General features: G+C 42.4%; 1 protein-coding gene across 1 annotated transcript in view; it reads left to right on the top strand.

Moving 5' to 3' along the window:
* Positions 1 to 14575, top strand: part of LOC134934645 (electrogenic sodium bicarbonate cotransporter 1-like) — a 365846-nt gene that overhangs the window by 206081 nt on the left and 145190 nt on the right. Inside the window, exons 7-10 of the mRNA XM_063930029.1 lie at positions 4498 to 4672; positions 6633 to 6766; positions 11340 to 11611; positions 14078 to 14127. Of these exons, the coding sequence (XP_063786099.1) occupies positions 4498 to 4672; positions 6633 to 6766; positions 11340 to 11611; positions 14078 to 14127 (631 nt within the window). The remainder of the gene's footprint in view (positions 1 to 4497; positions 4673 to 6632; positions 6767 to 11339; positions 11612 to 14077; positions 14128 to 14575) is intronic.

Raw genomic sequence — 14575 nt, forward strand, 5'->3', positions numbered from 1 at the left:
CCACTATTGTAGCTACATGGGCGGCAGAGGCTATTGAAGCATGGGCCTTGGAGTTAGAGGCTGAAATCTCCTCTGACCATGCTAGACAATGCTTGTCATATATTGTCACAGCTTCTTGCTATATTAAAGAGGTGGCTTCTGATGCCGGTATCCTAGCAGCCAAGGCCTCTACTACGTCAGTCCTGGCTCGCAGGATATTGTGGCTGAGATCCTGGTCTGTGGATCTGGACTCTAGAAAAACCCTGGAGGTACTCCCTTTCAAGGTGGATATTCTGTTTGGGGAGGACTTAAATAAGATAGTGGCTGACTTGGCTACTGCCAAAACTGCCTGTCTGCCAAATACAGCTCCTTCTGTGTCGAAGGCCAAAGGCACGTCCTTTCGACCCTTTCGTCCTTCAGGTAAAGCAAAAGGTCAGGCGTACCATAAGCAGGCCCGCACTTCCAAACCTGGTAAGCCGAAGCCGTCAGCCAGCAGCCAAGACCGATAAGCCTGCCGCATGACGGGGCGGACCTCCCCCTGGGGGATCCCAGGGTGGGGGGCCGGCTTCTAGGGTATACCCAGGAATGGTTGAAGACCACTTTAGATGCCTGGGTACGGGAAGTCGTCATTCGAGGTTACGCCATAGCCTTCATAAACCGCCCCCCTCATCGATTTTGCCAGACAGACGTCCCGTCGGACCAGACAAAGGCAAACACTCTGCATTCGGTGGTACAGACCCTCCTGGATACAGGAGTCATAGTACAGGTGCCTCTTGCTCAGAGGGGCCGGGGGTACTATTCTCCGCTGTTTCTAGTCCCGAAACCGAATGGGTCCTCCCGGCCCATTCTCAACCTCAAGGCACTGAACAAATTTGTGAAGGTTTCCAAGTTCCGTATGGAAACCCTTCGCTCTATAGTTCTGGCCTTGGAACCTGGGGACTACATGGTCTCCCTGGACATACAGGATGCTTACCTGCATATTCCTATAGCAGTGTCACATCAACAATACCTGAGGTTCGCTATTGGCAACCTCCATTACCAGTTTTGGGCGTTACCTTTTGGTTTAACAACGGCTCCGCGAGTCTTCACCAAAGTTATGGCGGTGATGACGGTGGTACTCCGCCGTCAAGGGGTCAGGATACTGCCGTATCTGGACGACTTGTTAATCCTGGCAAATTCCCCAGATCTTCTCCTGCGTCATCTGGATATGTTTCTACAAGCCAACGGGTGGCTCATCAACTGGAAGAAATCCTCCCTGGTCCCTGCTCAGAGCATGGTGCATCTTGGAGCGCTGTTGGACACTCACAACCAGAGGTTGTTCTTGTCTCAGGAGAAAGTCCTGAAACTTCAGGACAAGATTCGTTGCTTCCTTTCTCGTCCGCAAGTGTCGATACATTCGGCAATGCAGGTGCTGGGCCTCATGGTGTCAGCATTCGACATGGTGGAGTATGCTCAATTCCATTCTCACCCCCTCCAGAAGCTGATTCTAGCCAAGTGGGACGGCCTGCCTCACCGGATCAGGTCTCACATGATCTCTTTGACTCCGGAGGTCCGTCTGTCACTGCTCTGGTGGCTACTGGACCGACAATTGTGCAGAGGCCGTCCCTTCTGGATATCCAACTGGGTCCTGTGGACGACAGATGCCAGTCTAAGAGGTTGGGGCGCGGTGAGAGTGTCGGATTTGGGTGCTCCCCATTTCTGATTTTTCACCGTGACCGGGCGGTTCTTGGGACTCGTCCCGGATATTTACCTAAGGCGGTTTCTTCGTTCCACCTTAATCAGGAGATTGTGGTTCCAGCTTTTGTTTCTCCTGATTTGTCTCCCAAAGAGCGGTCTCTTGGGGGTACGGGCTCTCCGTATCTATGTGAAGAGAACTGCTTCTATTCGAAAGTCTGATTCTCTTTGTTTTGTTTGGATTTCACAAACGTGGCTGGCCTGCTCACAAGCAGACCCTGGCCAGGTGGATTAGAATGGTGATTGCGCATGCTTATGTGAAGGCTGGTCTGTCAGCTCCCGTTCACATTACGGCCCATTCTACTCGGTCTGTTGGACCTTCTTGGGCGGCCCAACGTGGTGCGACCCTTGACCAATTGTGCAAGGCGGCTACGTGGTCCTCCAGGAACAAGTTCATAAGGTTCTATGCCTTCGATACTGCCGCTTCCCAGGATGCTTCCTTTGGACGCCGGGTTCTTGTGCCCGATACAGTGCGTCCCCTCCCATAAGGAACTGCTTTAGGACATCCCCATTGTCCAGACTTGTGGAGCCCAGTGTACCCCGCAGCAGAAAACAAGTTTTATGGTAAGAACTTACCCTTGTTAAAACTCTTTCTGCGAGGTACACTGGGCTCCACAGGGCGCACACCCTGACGCACTTAGCTTCTTTGGGTTGATATGGCATTAGCCGCTGACAATTCTCTTGTCGTGAGAGTGTAGTGTATGTGGCTACTAACCGTTGTCGTCTCTTTTCCTGCTACTGCATTGGGCTGGTTAACTAAACTGAGCTCCTGTGCTGGGAGGCGGGGTTATAGAGGAGTCAGTCAAAGCTTTGAGCCTGTTGGTGCCTCGGATCAAGATCCTACTCTACACCCCATTGTCCAGACTTGTGGAGCCCAGTGTACCTCGCAGAAAGAGTTTTAACAAGGGTAAGTTCTTACCATAAAACTCGTTTTTTAAGGCTGATGCTGGACAAGTTGTTTCGTTTATGTAAGTTGTCTGCCATCCTGATAAATAAAGCAGACTGGTAAACCAAAGTTACATTGTGAGCATGAAGTTAAGGTGTCCATAGCACTATATAATGTGATAATATAACCAATTAAAAATACGGAGTATTGAATAGATAACTTGTAATTGGCCAAGATCTGGGGTTTATGTTAAGTACTACCTTCCCATGATGTTACTGAGGGACCAGAATCTGCAGCCATTTTAAATACACTGAACAACTGGTTTGTCATCAATAACAATGATGTAGTGAATCGTTAGCATAATGGTACTGAGATTTGCTATATCTAGGATATTGGGGGTTATTCAGAGATTGACACAGATCTTGCTTCCCAGAGCAAGATCTGCATCCAGCAGAGGGCAAGGCATCCAGCATATGTCTGGCGCCACTCTGCGATGTGCGGACGCATCGATTTAAGGTGGACCCCTGCCTGCGCAGCCTGGCTGCATTGGCAGGCAGTCCGACGCCATATTTTTTTCTTAATTAGATGCGACTATTTATGACATCACAGAGCCGCCCCAAAATTGGTTCGGACACGCCTGCATTGTCCGGACCATACACAGTAAACGCTGCTGCGCCACATATGGGACAATTCAATACCTGGCAATGGAAACAAGCTGCCTGTGTTCCAACTGTTTTTACAGTAACTTACGATTACACATTGGTCCTCATTCAGGTCGGTCGCTGCTGTGTGTCATGCAGCAAAGTACTGATTATTGGTACTTTGCACATTACACGTTCTGTGCAAGTGGGGCATGCGACACAGGACGCAGAGTGGCAGCAGAGTTTCAGTGATTGACTGATCATCTGGGGGGGGAGGGCAGCAACAGCCTCCGTTTGCAAAAAAGGGAACGTGTTTCCGCCATTTAATGTAAGAAGAGGCCAAGGATCTACGCCGTATGACTGAGATTTCCTGGCTTCTGCGACGGGCGGCTTGTGAGGGACCATGGGTGCTGTAAGCTGCCTGTTGATGTGAGAGGATGCAGGTCGGAACACTACTGCAGCAGGAGGCGTCTGCATGTAATAGATGTAATAGATGCCTCCTGCTGCATTACCATACAGTGATGGCATTTTCAACCACATCTGAATTAGGCCCATTGCTCAGAACTGAATTGCCTTCATAGTCTACTGTGTTCTAAATGGGTATTTTATAACTTTATACCTCCCTACATTTGGGAATTCAGAATCAAGTTGAGGAGTATTGCTGCATCACACTGAGGGCATTATTTATGGAACCTGCTACTAGAAGCCTAAGGGCTGTATCCTATTAGCAGCATTACTTTACCACTGCTAATAGGATTGTCGGGGGCGATCCTATTAGCCCTGATGCCGGCATCGTTTTCTCTCGATGTCAGCACTTATCGGTGATTATACTTGGGGTGCTTCAGGCATCCGAAGCATAATCTGCGATTAGGGGCCACTGGAGCCGCACTAACACATAGTATCCCATGTGTTTTCATGCGATCACAGGTCTAATTTCGGCCAATCAAAACTGCCTCTAATTGGATACCGTGATAATGACCATCGGTCATTAATCGCGATATCCGGCTGTTTTGATTGTCCGAAATCGCATCGATACCACCTTAAATCTACCAACAGCAATCATCAGATAGCCTTTCCTATATATCTCAAGAGATAATTTCCCTTATAGCAAGAACAGCGACAGTATACATTTATACGTGGCAGCTGTCCTACCAAGGAGCTAGTGCACTGAAAGACAGTAGTTATATGCTCAGATATTTACGCACTTGTGTGTAAATGACATGTCCTTTTTAACATTACTGATACATTGTCATTAAGGTGTTTTGGTGGACTCGTGAAGGATGTGAGAAGAAAGGCACCATGGTATTGGAGTGATTTTTATGACGCCCTCAATATACAATGTTTCTCAGCAATTTTGTACATCTACATGGCAACTGCAACAAATGCTATCACTTTTGGCGGTATGCTGGGAGATGCTACTGACAATATGATGGTATGTATTGCACATCTTTTTATTTTTTTATTTCTAGGTATTATAAAATTATATATAGAATAAAGAAACACTTTAGGCCGAATTCAAATACTCGCAACACTTACCGTAGGCTTGTAGCTCCCAGGTTTAGTGCCCAGTGCTATTCAATTACAACCCGGCGTAAGCCCGCAGGCTGCACTTAATAATGATTTCTGTTTGCACCCTCCTTAGCTGCGAACAGAAATTTGCGGTAAGTAGGGCTATCAGGGCTCACCACGAATGCCTGCAAGCAGTTAACCCATAGCTCTGGGCACTTAACACGGAATCTATGGGCGACCATGCAAGAAAACTTGCTGTTAAGTAAATAGCTGCAGCCATGCTGTTATTCCAGCAGCTACCTGAGTTCCCAGTTACTGTGAAATCTAAACCTACTTTAACTTACCTTACGGAGAAGTTCTGTACCAATATAGCCCATGCTCAGATACACTGTAGGGCAGAGCCGGATTAAGCCTTGGGGATGCCCGGGGCACTTTAGACAAGGACGCCCCAGTGGAAGTGTGTGTGTGTGTGGGGGGGCTGTGTATAAGATTGTGCATACTTTCCAACATGACCCATTCCAGGAGGTACAACATGCTCTTTACATGGACTTCCCTCTTAATATATGATTGTAGTCACCTGTGTCAAACTATTTCATTGATAAGAAAGGTATTTCAACTCAGGTGTTTGCAATCATAAATTAAGAAGAAAGTCCAAGTAGAGAGCATTTTGTCCATCCTGGAATGGGTCATGTTGGGATGTAAAGATTGTGTATATTAAATTTTGCCCACTGGTGTATATTAGATTTAAACTAATAGTTTATTAATGCCTGGGTATTGTTTATCGCTCCACCTAATTGAAAGACAACTATTATATAAAATGTTTTTGTAGTGTAACAAAGACAACTTAAACTACCTTAAAATACACGTAGAAAAATAAAATCTATAATTTATCTTGTCACATGCAAGAATAGCAGCAGCCTCTGTACTACTTACACACTGGGAAAGGACTCAGGAGGACTGTGTGTGTCTCTCTCTTTAGACCCTCATTAGATAATAAGTTACACAGGGCTCCCACCCAGGTGTGGAGAGAGCTGTAAGTGAAACAGCTCAGTTGCTGCTTCACGGGATACTGAAAAGTTGGGCAGTGTTTGTAAAAGAGATAGGTACTATCCACCTCCTGGCTGGAAAGCTAAGCAATGAGTGTCACCTCCCCCCAACCAGACATATGTTAACTGAGTAGAGCCCTACACCAACCAACCTCACATTAATGTCATGTTTCATTAAATAAACTAACCTCTTCCCCAAACTAAAACTGAAATTAAATTAATAGCATTTGTGTTAAATAATTAGTTAGGCACTCCCCCAACCAGCATGACATTAAATTAATTGCATTCCCATTTCATAAAACAGGAGGGGGAGGAGATATAGAGTGGAGAGGTGGAGGGGACGAGCCAGTAAAGAGGGAGGGAAAAAATAAATTTCTGATCAGTTGTAAATAGAATAAATTATCTTATCGAAGGGTTTGTGCCGGACATGGGAAGTCCAATGATAGCTGAATGTGGCAGGAGTGAGAAATATGACAGATAGCCACCAGAGAGTACCTCCTGTATTTTGGAGACACATGGTATTATGAAGATCTGAGTGACTAGTAGCCCAAGGCTCAGTGACCCTGACCACTCCATCACATCTGAAGCGGCACCCCGATCATCCCTTTGTTCATATTCAATTACCAGTAGTATTGTGGGCACATTTTAGTCATGCACTAGAGTACAGACCTTAAATACAGTACATGCATTTTAATGTGAGGGGAAATAGCTGAATTGTTAGGTACTCACAGAATAACCATTAGCACATTAAAATGAAAATAAAAAAATGAATAGTTTGAAAACCGCTCTAGTAATCTCTGACTGATATTAATAAATATGATAACTTTGATATTCCAGGGAGTTCTTGAAAACTTTATTGGCACTGGAATTTGCGGTGGATTATTTTGTCTATTTTCTGGACAGCCACTTACTATACTAAGCAGTACAGGACCAGTCCTGGTCTTTGAGAAACTTTTGTATACTTTTAGCAAGTAAGTATTCCTTATTTTCACTTAAATTATTTAAAAAAAATCTTAAAACCTGTTTGAATAAAATTCATCAGTATTTAAAATAGAATTATGTAAAATCATGTGGCATGAAGGAAAGAAAGAGTTGTGTAATACTCAATGTGAACAACTCTAGGATCTTGTATATCCTGTACAGTGTGTCACTGGGGTTAAATGAGGTTGAATTAACATTGACTGTGTACTGCAGGTTTAAACTAAACATTTTCATTGGCCAGAGATACATTTTTCAGATATATAATCTAGTGTAGCCTGCATGCATGGATTTTCTGTGTGATGTAGACAGTGGAGCCCACCAGGGAGGTTCCCCTGTACACCTGAGGACCAATCCGACCCTGACTATAGTATTATTAAGTTAACCTCTTATAGATATAGAAGACTGTCTGTTCAATCTGGCTGGTTGGAATTAAAATCTGGTAATGTATGGGAGCAAATAACAGTCGACCATTTGCTCCCAAACAGTAGAAAATGGACAGAACAGTCGTTCAGATAAATTGTTTAAATCGCGGATTTAACCAAGTTGTTTGAACAATAGTTTTTGTCCATTTTCCAGTGTTTGGGGCCAAATGGTCAATTGTTATTTGCTCCCATACATTACCAGATTTTCACACCAACCGGCCAGATTGGACAGATGGTCTGCCAAATAATTGTATAGTGTATGCCCTGCTTAAAGCTGGATACACACTAAGACGATATTGGCCGAATATGTCATTTCCAGCACAATCGAAATGACCAATCAGGCATATCACTCAGTGTGTATGCACAATTTACGGGCGCATGTGATCGCTAGCGGGGTCGCCCAGTTTGCACTGCTGCACGGCCATCTGGCTGTCCTATTATTATTTATTTTTTATTAACCGTTATATTCCGTTGCGCTTTACAATTAGAACAACAGTAATAGAACAAATCTGGGTAACAACAGACATACAATCCCACGGTTTTCTGTCACCCTGTTACTTATGTCAGTGTTTAGTTTAGTATACTTATCCTATATTGTCTTCAACCGTAAGTCACTTTTGTCCTGTTTTGATTTTTCTGTAATTAGGTGCTGTGGATCCCTTGAGGCGTCATATAAATAAAGGATAATAATAATGCTAGAGACAACAGCGTGTGTAATGAAGGAAGGAGCGATATGCTTCGCCAACCTTCATACAACGCTCAATATGTACCCAGGATCCAATCTGTTGGCCTGCTGGGCCAACATATCGGCTGGGTACACATCGGCTCAGTGTGCACGCAGCTTAAAAATGCCTCAAGTGCAGTAGTGTCTTATGTGATGTCATTATGGCAAAGTTACAAAGGAAAAGAGAGACTCTGTGTTGGGGCACGCTTGTAAACTAAAACTTAACTTTTAATTAGAATCTGATAAAATTATGGTACACAGATAAACACACATATATATATTTATGACACTTTAGGAGAAGGCCATAAAATTGTTATAGCCTTTCTCCACTAGTTTTCTTTGTTAAGAGAAATGATTCTCACTCAAAAGATAATTAGGAGTAACCAATCTCCAATTAATATGACTATTAAAGGTGACAGTGACACCTGAGGTCAAAATATTAGAAATTAAATTTCAGCATAACAGGATAGTAAATTCTTTAACATGTGGTACATAGGCATTAGATATAATAAAATTTGACTAAGATTTTAGTCCATCAGCGAATGCCTATTATGTCATTATGGAACAACATTTTCAGCATAATGTTTTAATAAAAGGGCGATTTTTTTTTTTTTTTTTAATACATCACATTTACTGACAGTCATTTTACTGAAACACCATAAAGAAACCACAATGTTCGGTCCATAACAGAGAATAATACCTTACACCAATGGTTGCCAATTTTTTGGGACAATGCTTGGTTCCATAAACTCATCGCCAGTGCCCCCTGACCCACTGAGCAAGATTATAACACAAAACTGCAACACTAAATGTAAAATTATTAAAAATTTAATCTAACTCCTAAGTACAGTAAATCCAGCCCATCATAGGGGCAGTGCACCTACTTTGGGACCCACTGCCTTACATCTGCAGAACAAATTTCAATACAGGATCATATTTTGTCAATGTATGGCCACAGGTATATCTTCAGTGAGCGCAGAGAAGTGATATAAAATCTGTAAAATATTAAAGCCATGTTGTTGTTGTTTTTTTTTTTTTTTTTTTTTGGGGGGGGGACAATACAGGTTGAGTATCCCTTTTCCAAAATGCTTGGAACCAGAAGTATTTTGGATATCGGATTATTCCGTATTTTGGAATAATTGCATACCATGAGATATGATGGCGATGGGACCTAAGTCTAAGCACAGAATGCATTTATGTTTCATTTACACCTTATACACACAGCCTGAAGGTAATTTTAGCCAATATTTTTAAAAACTTTGTGCATTAAACAGTGTGTGTACATTCACACAATTCATTTTGTTTCATATACACCTTATACACACAGCCTGAAGGTCATTTAATACAATATTTGTAATAACTTTGTGTATTAAACAAAATTTGTGTACATTGAGCCACAGAAAACAAAGATTTCACTATCTCACTTTTACTCAAAAAATTCCGTATTTTGGAATATTCCGTAATTCGGAATATTTGATATGGGATACTCAACCTGTATATGAAAAATGAAAATATATGTAATACTACTTTTTCTGGTAACCCTTTGTAGAGTTAAATTGACATTGCTACTTTAAGAACATGTAGTGCATGATCAAGATCATTTTTTTTGCATATTTGGCCATGTACTTAAAATCTTTATTTCAATTTAAAACATTTAGTATTCTAGGAATATCAAATAAGGAGAAATATCTTTAAAATATTGGAACAAAAAAAAGTTTTGAAAGTGTTGGCCACACCATACGTCTGAACTCTCCCAGAATGCTCCTGGAACAAATTATGGACATATTGGGACTGATGACACTGCATTATCCTGCTGGAATATTCCATCGTAGTGGGGGGTACATGAAGTCCAAGGTGTCTATTCAATTGATGTCAGATCCTTTCCGACTGAAAGGATCCGACAGTTCAGTATTCAATTTGAGGCCAAATCCGACAGGTCTTGGCCGTTTTCCGACAATGTCAATACGACTTTTTTTAAAGTCGGATTGGCATTGTTGAAAACGGACCAAAAACCTGTCGGATTTGGCCGCAAATCCGACAAAACACGTGGATCCGCTGCTAATCCGCTGATCCACGTGTTTTCCGACAAGTCAGAAAAACAGCAGCCCCATTGAATAGGTCGAACCATTTCCGACTAGACGGCAGTTCCGACTAGAATTGAATAGACCCCCATGAAGGGCTGCAAATGTTCACCAAGCACTGCAGTGTAGAGGTTTCTGGTCAATTACTTTTTTCATGTGGACCCAACCAATGGTGGCTCCAGAGGTGGGGCTGCAGCGCAGTCCAAAGTTCAAATAGGGGAGCCACACCAACTGTCATTCCATCCTGACTCACTGGCAATTGATTCGAGCTGGTACACACGTGACTGAAGAATGTTGAATGTCCACATAGCTTCGGAATGGAATATACCTATCACTAGATATGCACATTACAAAGTTTGTTGCTTCCAGTATCTTATTTTATCCAATTTATCTCGCTGCTCCCAACATTATTCATTCAATAGTAGCAGTATACTTATCCATCCTTCTATTGGAATCCATTGTATTTAGAGGGTATAGAGGAAATAAAGATGATTCCCACTATCTATTTGTTCCAGGTCCTACAGCCAACAAGGTTCCAGCTGATTGTTTTTAACTATTGAAACGCTGTTTGCTGCAGGAGCCCTGTGCACAGGGACAGCAGCGGATCTTGCCACGGGCAAGCAGGATTTTTGCCTGGGGCGCCGCTGTGGCAAGATCCGCTACTGGTGCCGTGCGGTGCACGATGATGACGTCATCGTGCACCTCACGGCATTGTGGAAGCGGCTATAGACACTAGAGGTCATAATTGACCTCTAGTGTCTGTGCGGTGCTAAGGGAGAGACGTCATGATGTCTCTCCCATAGATCCGAGGAGTGGCGCCGGCGGTCAGATGCGGAGGGCAGCAGTGGTCGGAAAGTAGGAGCGGGGATGGTGAGTATTTATTTATTTATTTTGGTAATCGGAGCTACGGTAGGCACAGTATTGGAGGCACAACTACTGGGGGCACAGTACAGGGGGCACAGTACAGGGGGCACAACTACTGAGGGCACAGTACTGGGTGCACAGTTACTGGAGGCACAACTACTGGGGGCACAGCTACAGGGGGCATAAATGTGACCACGCCAATTCCCCATGAAGCCACGCCCCTATTTCTTGGAAACTTTCACCCTGGGCACCACGAGGTCTAGAACCGGCCCTGCACAGGGATAATGTACAGTATGACTTGTTGATATGCGTTTGTCCCGCGGCATCACTACAGGGGATAGTCATTGTCTTTTCACTTGTACACCACTATTCTAATGTTTGATATGGTCTAGAATTACTGAGCAGGGGATTGGTAAAACTCATTCCCTTGTAAATTGATGATTAAAACCGCTTTTATCTTCGTGTTTTTCAGAGACTACGGTTTAGAATATTTGGAATTTCGACTTTGGGTTGGACTTTGGATAGTATTTTTTTGTCTAATTTTGGTGGCCACTAATGCTGCTTACTTGGTGCAGTATTTTACTCGTTTCACAGAAGAGAGCTTTTGTGCACTAATAAGCTGTATTTTTATTTATGATGCTTTAAAGAAGATGCTAAATCTGGCTGATCAATTCCCAGTTAATTGGAGATACAGCATAAATAATGTAACACTGTACAACTGTAAATGCGTTTTGCTTGGCAACGGTAAGAGAGACACTGATTGTGTAATTGTTTGTGTCAGGTACATTGACAGATCGACTAGTCTTTATGCTCTGTTACAAAATCTTTAAGTTCAAAATTTATTTTTTGTTTAATTCATTCATTTTAAAGTGGTTGGGTGTGTACACCGAAATTAGAAAAATTGCAATATATTTCCAATTACTTATTAATGTAAAAGGAAAAACAACCGTTTGATAAAGCCCCTATTTAATAAATCCAAATTCTTCAATATAGTTGACATGTTTTTTTTCCATTTATTTCAATTTAACATGATGCCATGTAAATACTTATAATCCAGACATAAAATACTGTAACGGCTATATATTGTATGTATTCCACTGTGACATTTGATAACAATCTTAAAAAATATAAATGTAAAATGAATTAGATGAAGCATTTTACTTTTTACTACAGCCATATATATAACTTTGTAGCAGAAAATCACATATAAAAACATAAATGACAAAACTATATAATTTCCTAAAATCAATATAACGGGCCAGATGCATTATCGCTTGGAGTGTGATAAAATGAAAAGTGATAAACTACCAGCCAACCAGCTCCTGTCATTTTTCAAACAGGGCCTGTGACATGTAAGTTAGTAGCTGATTGGCTGGTGCTTTTTCTCTCTCAATTTTATCACTCTCCACGCGATGATGCATCTAGCCCATAGGCTTATAAATGATCTGTAATTCATTTCATTCTTCAACCACAAATCCATGGTCAGTATCATTGAATTTTACAAGACGACAGATTCCCTCACTTGCAACCTGGAATGTAAACAAAAAGGAATTTGGCACACCTGATCTAATACAGATGTGCCCTCATACATCTAGCCTTAATACTCCATGCAGTGTAAGATGCCTGACATGAGTGAGCCACCAGGTCCTGTGCCACTCTGCTAGCGTCGGGTGTCTTATTTTTCAAAAAATGCAACGCAATGCGACTAGGATGCACCAGGAGACTGCGCTGATTAATTTCATATGCAAAACATGTATATTGTGTGCAAATGAGTCTGTATATGGAGCACAACGGAACTTGTATTGTATATGCTAAATTGTAGCACTTTGTATACAGATTCAGAGACTCGGTCATATGAAGATATACAAGTGTCATATATCAAATGAATCAACACAGTCTACTGTCTCCTGTGTATCCTAACAACAGCGCGTTGCAACAAAGGCATCTGTTCATCAAATAGGATGCAAAAGAAGACACCCATTGCTAGCAGAGTCTCATGAGAGGGGCTGCAGCAATAATGTATGAGGACACATGTACATCATTATAAAGGATTATGAAGAGTTCTGATGATAATGAAGGCAGGGGTTGTCCCACGCTTTGTTTTTCCTGCTATAGTGTCCCCAGCCCAGCCTGTTAAAGCCTAGTTTTCAATGGGACCCCAAGCTGATTATCCCCCTGAATTTGCCACTATCAACTTAGGCTCTGAATACTAGTGCTGGTTACACTTTGGGTAGAGCAAACCGGTTTTATTTTTATTCATGTTAATATAAAAGGAGTGGCACTGCATCATCAGCATGAATATTTGCACCAGCAAAAGATACACCTGCTAATAGGCTTATCAGCAGATTTCTGCCGGTCTGCGCTTTCTGTACATTGCCTATGATAGACTTTCCCTTCCCACCCTTGTTCTGCCTCTGATAGGAAGTGTATATCTGCATATACTCATTTTCTGAGCATGAGACAATGCAAATGCCCATATCCAACTCTGCAGAATTCCTTTTGTATGAGCTGAAAATGGCAGTTTTTCCAGTAAAAAAAAAAAAAAGCTTTAAAATGTATTTGAGACAGTTTGTCAATACTGGGACTGATTCCGAGTTATTCGCCATGTGCACAGATCCATCTAACGGGAGTATCATTGGAGGCTCATAGGCGTGTAGACCGACTTTCGTGCTCAGTTGTAGCATATGGACGGAGATGGGACTCCTGTTTCAGGTGGATCTGTTGCACCCAGCATGGTGGCTGGTGTAAGTCCCCAATACACATGGTGGCGGGCGCGGCTGTAGATGTAAGATCACTGGGCGGGAGAGGCTTCCATATGCAGCCACACAGTTACTATACAAAGGTGGATTCTGGAGTGACCATAATGCAGTAAGTAGGATGCATCTGACGTTGGGGCAGATGTATTAACCTGGAGAAGGCATAAGGAAGTGATAAACCAGTGATATGTGCAAGGTGATAAACGAACCAGCCAATCAACTCCAATATGTAAATTAACAATTAGGAGCTGACTGGCTGGTGTGTTTATCACCTTGCACATATCACTGGTTTATCACTTCCTTATGCCTTCTCCGGGTTAATACATCTGCCCCTCAGAATCTGGCCCAATAACAGCAACTTCATTTTAAGTGAAGTCATTTTACATTGAGCTCTCTAAATTGATGTTGGATTTTCTGTTTTTTTGGACTAACCTGGATTTTTGTGTTTCTACAGGGAATGAGTCTTCAAGCAATTTATCATCCTATGATTCTTATTATCATCTGGTAAATTGTCACTTCTGCTTTGTTATTTTAATGTTTGTTTTATAAGCAACAAATGGTCTTTAAGTAAATGAACAATAAATGCAGTTAGGAGGGGTGGTAGACTTGTATGAAAAGATGAGTTTTAAGAGAATGTATAAAGGCAGGGTGAAAGTCTAATTGGGCGAGGGAGGTCATGCTAATAGTACAGCATGGGGGAAATCCTGCTAAGGAGAGACTGAAGAGGTGCAAGGGATATTGGGATACAAGTGAGGAGAATGTTGCCGTTATCTAGATGAGGATGATATAAGGGCGTGAATGAGCATTCTAGTGGCTTCCTGGATGAGAAAATGCCTGATACTGGAAATGTCAAAGAAGTGAAAGTGGATTGACACAGGAAGTAAATGGGGGAGGAAGAGATGGCAGAGCGTACTATGACAACAAGCCAGCTGACTTAGTGGACACAGGAGGG

This window comes from Pseudophryne corroboree, chromosome 6 (assembly GCF_028390025.1).
Source record: "Pseudophryne corroboree isolate aPseCor3 chromosome 6, aPseCor3.hap2, whole genome shotgun sequence".
NCBI classification, from domain to species: domain Eukaryota; kingdom Metazoa; phylum Chordata; class Amphibia; order Anura; family Myobatrachidae; genus Pseudophryne; species Pseudophryne corroboree.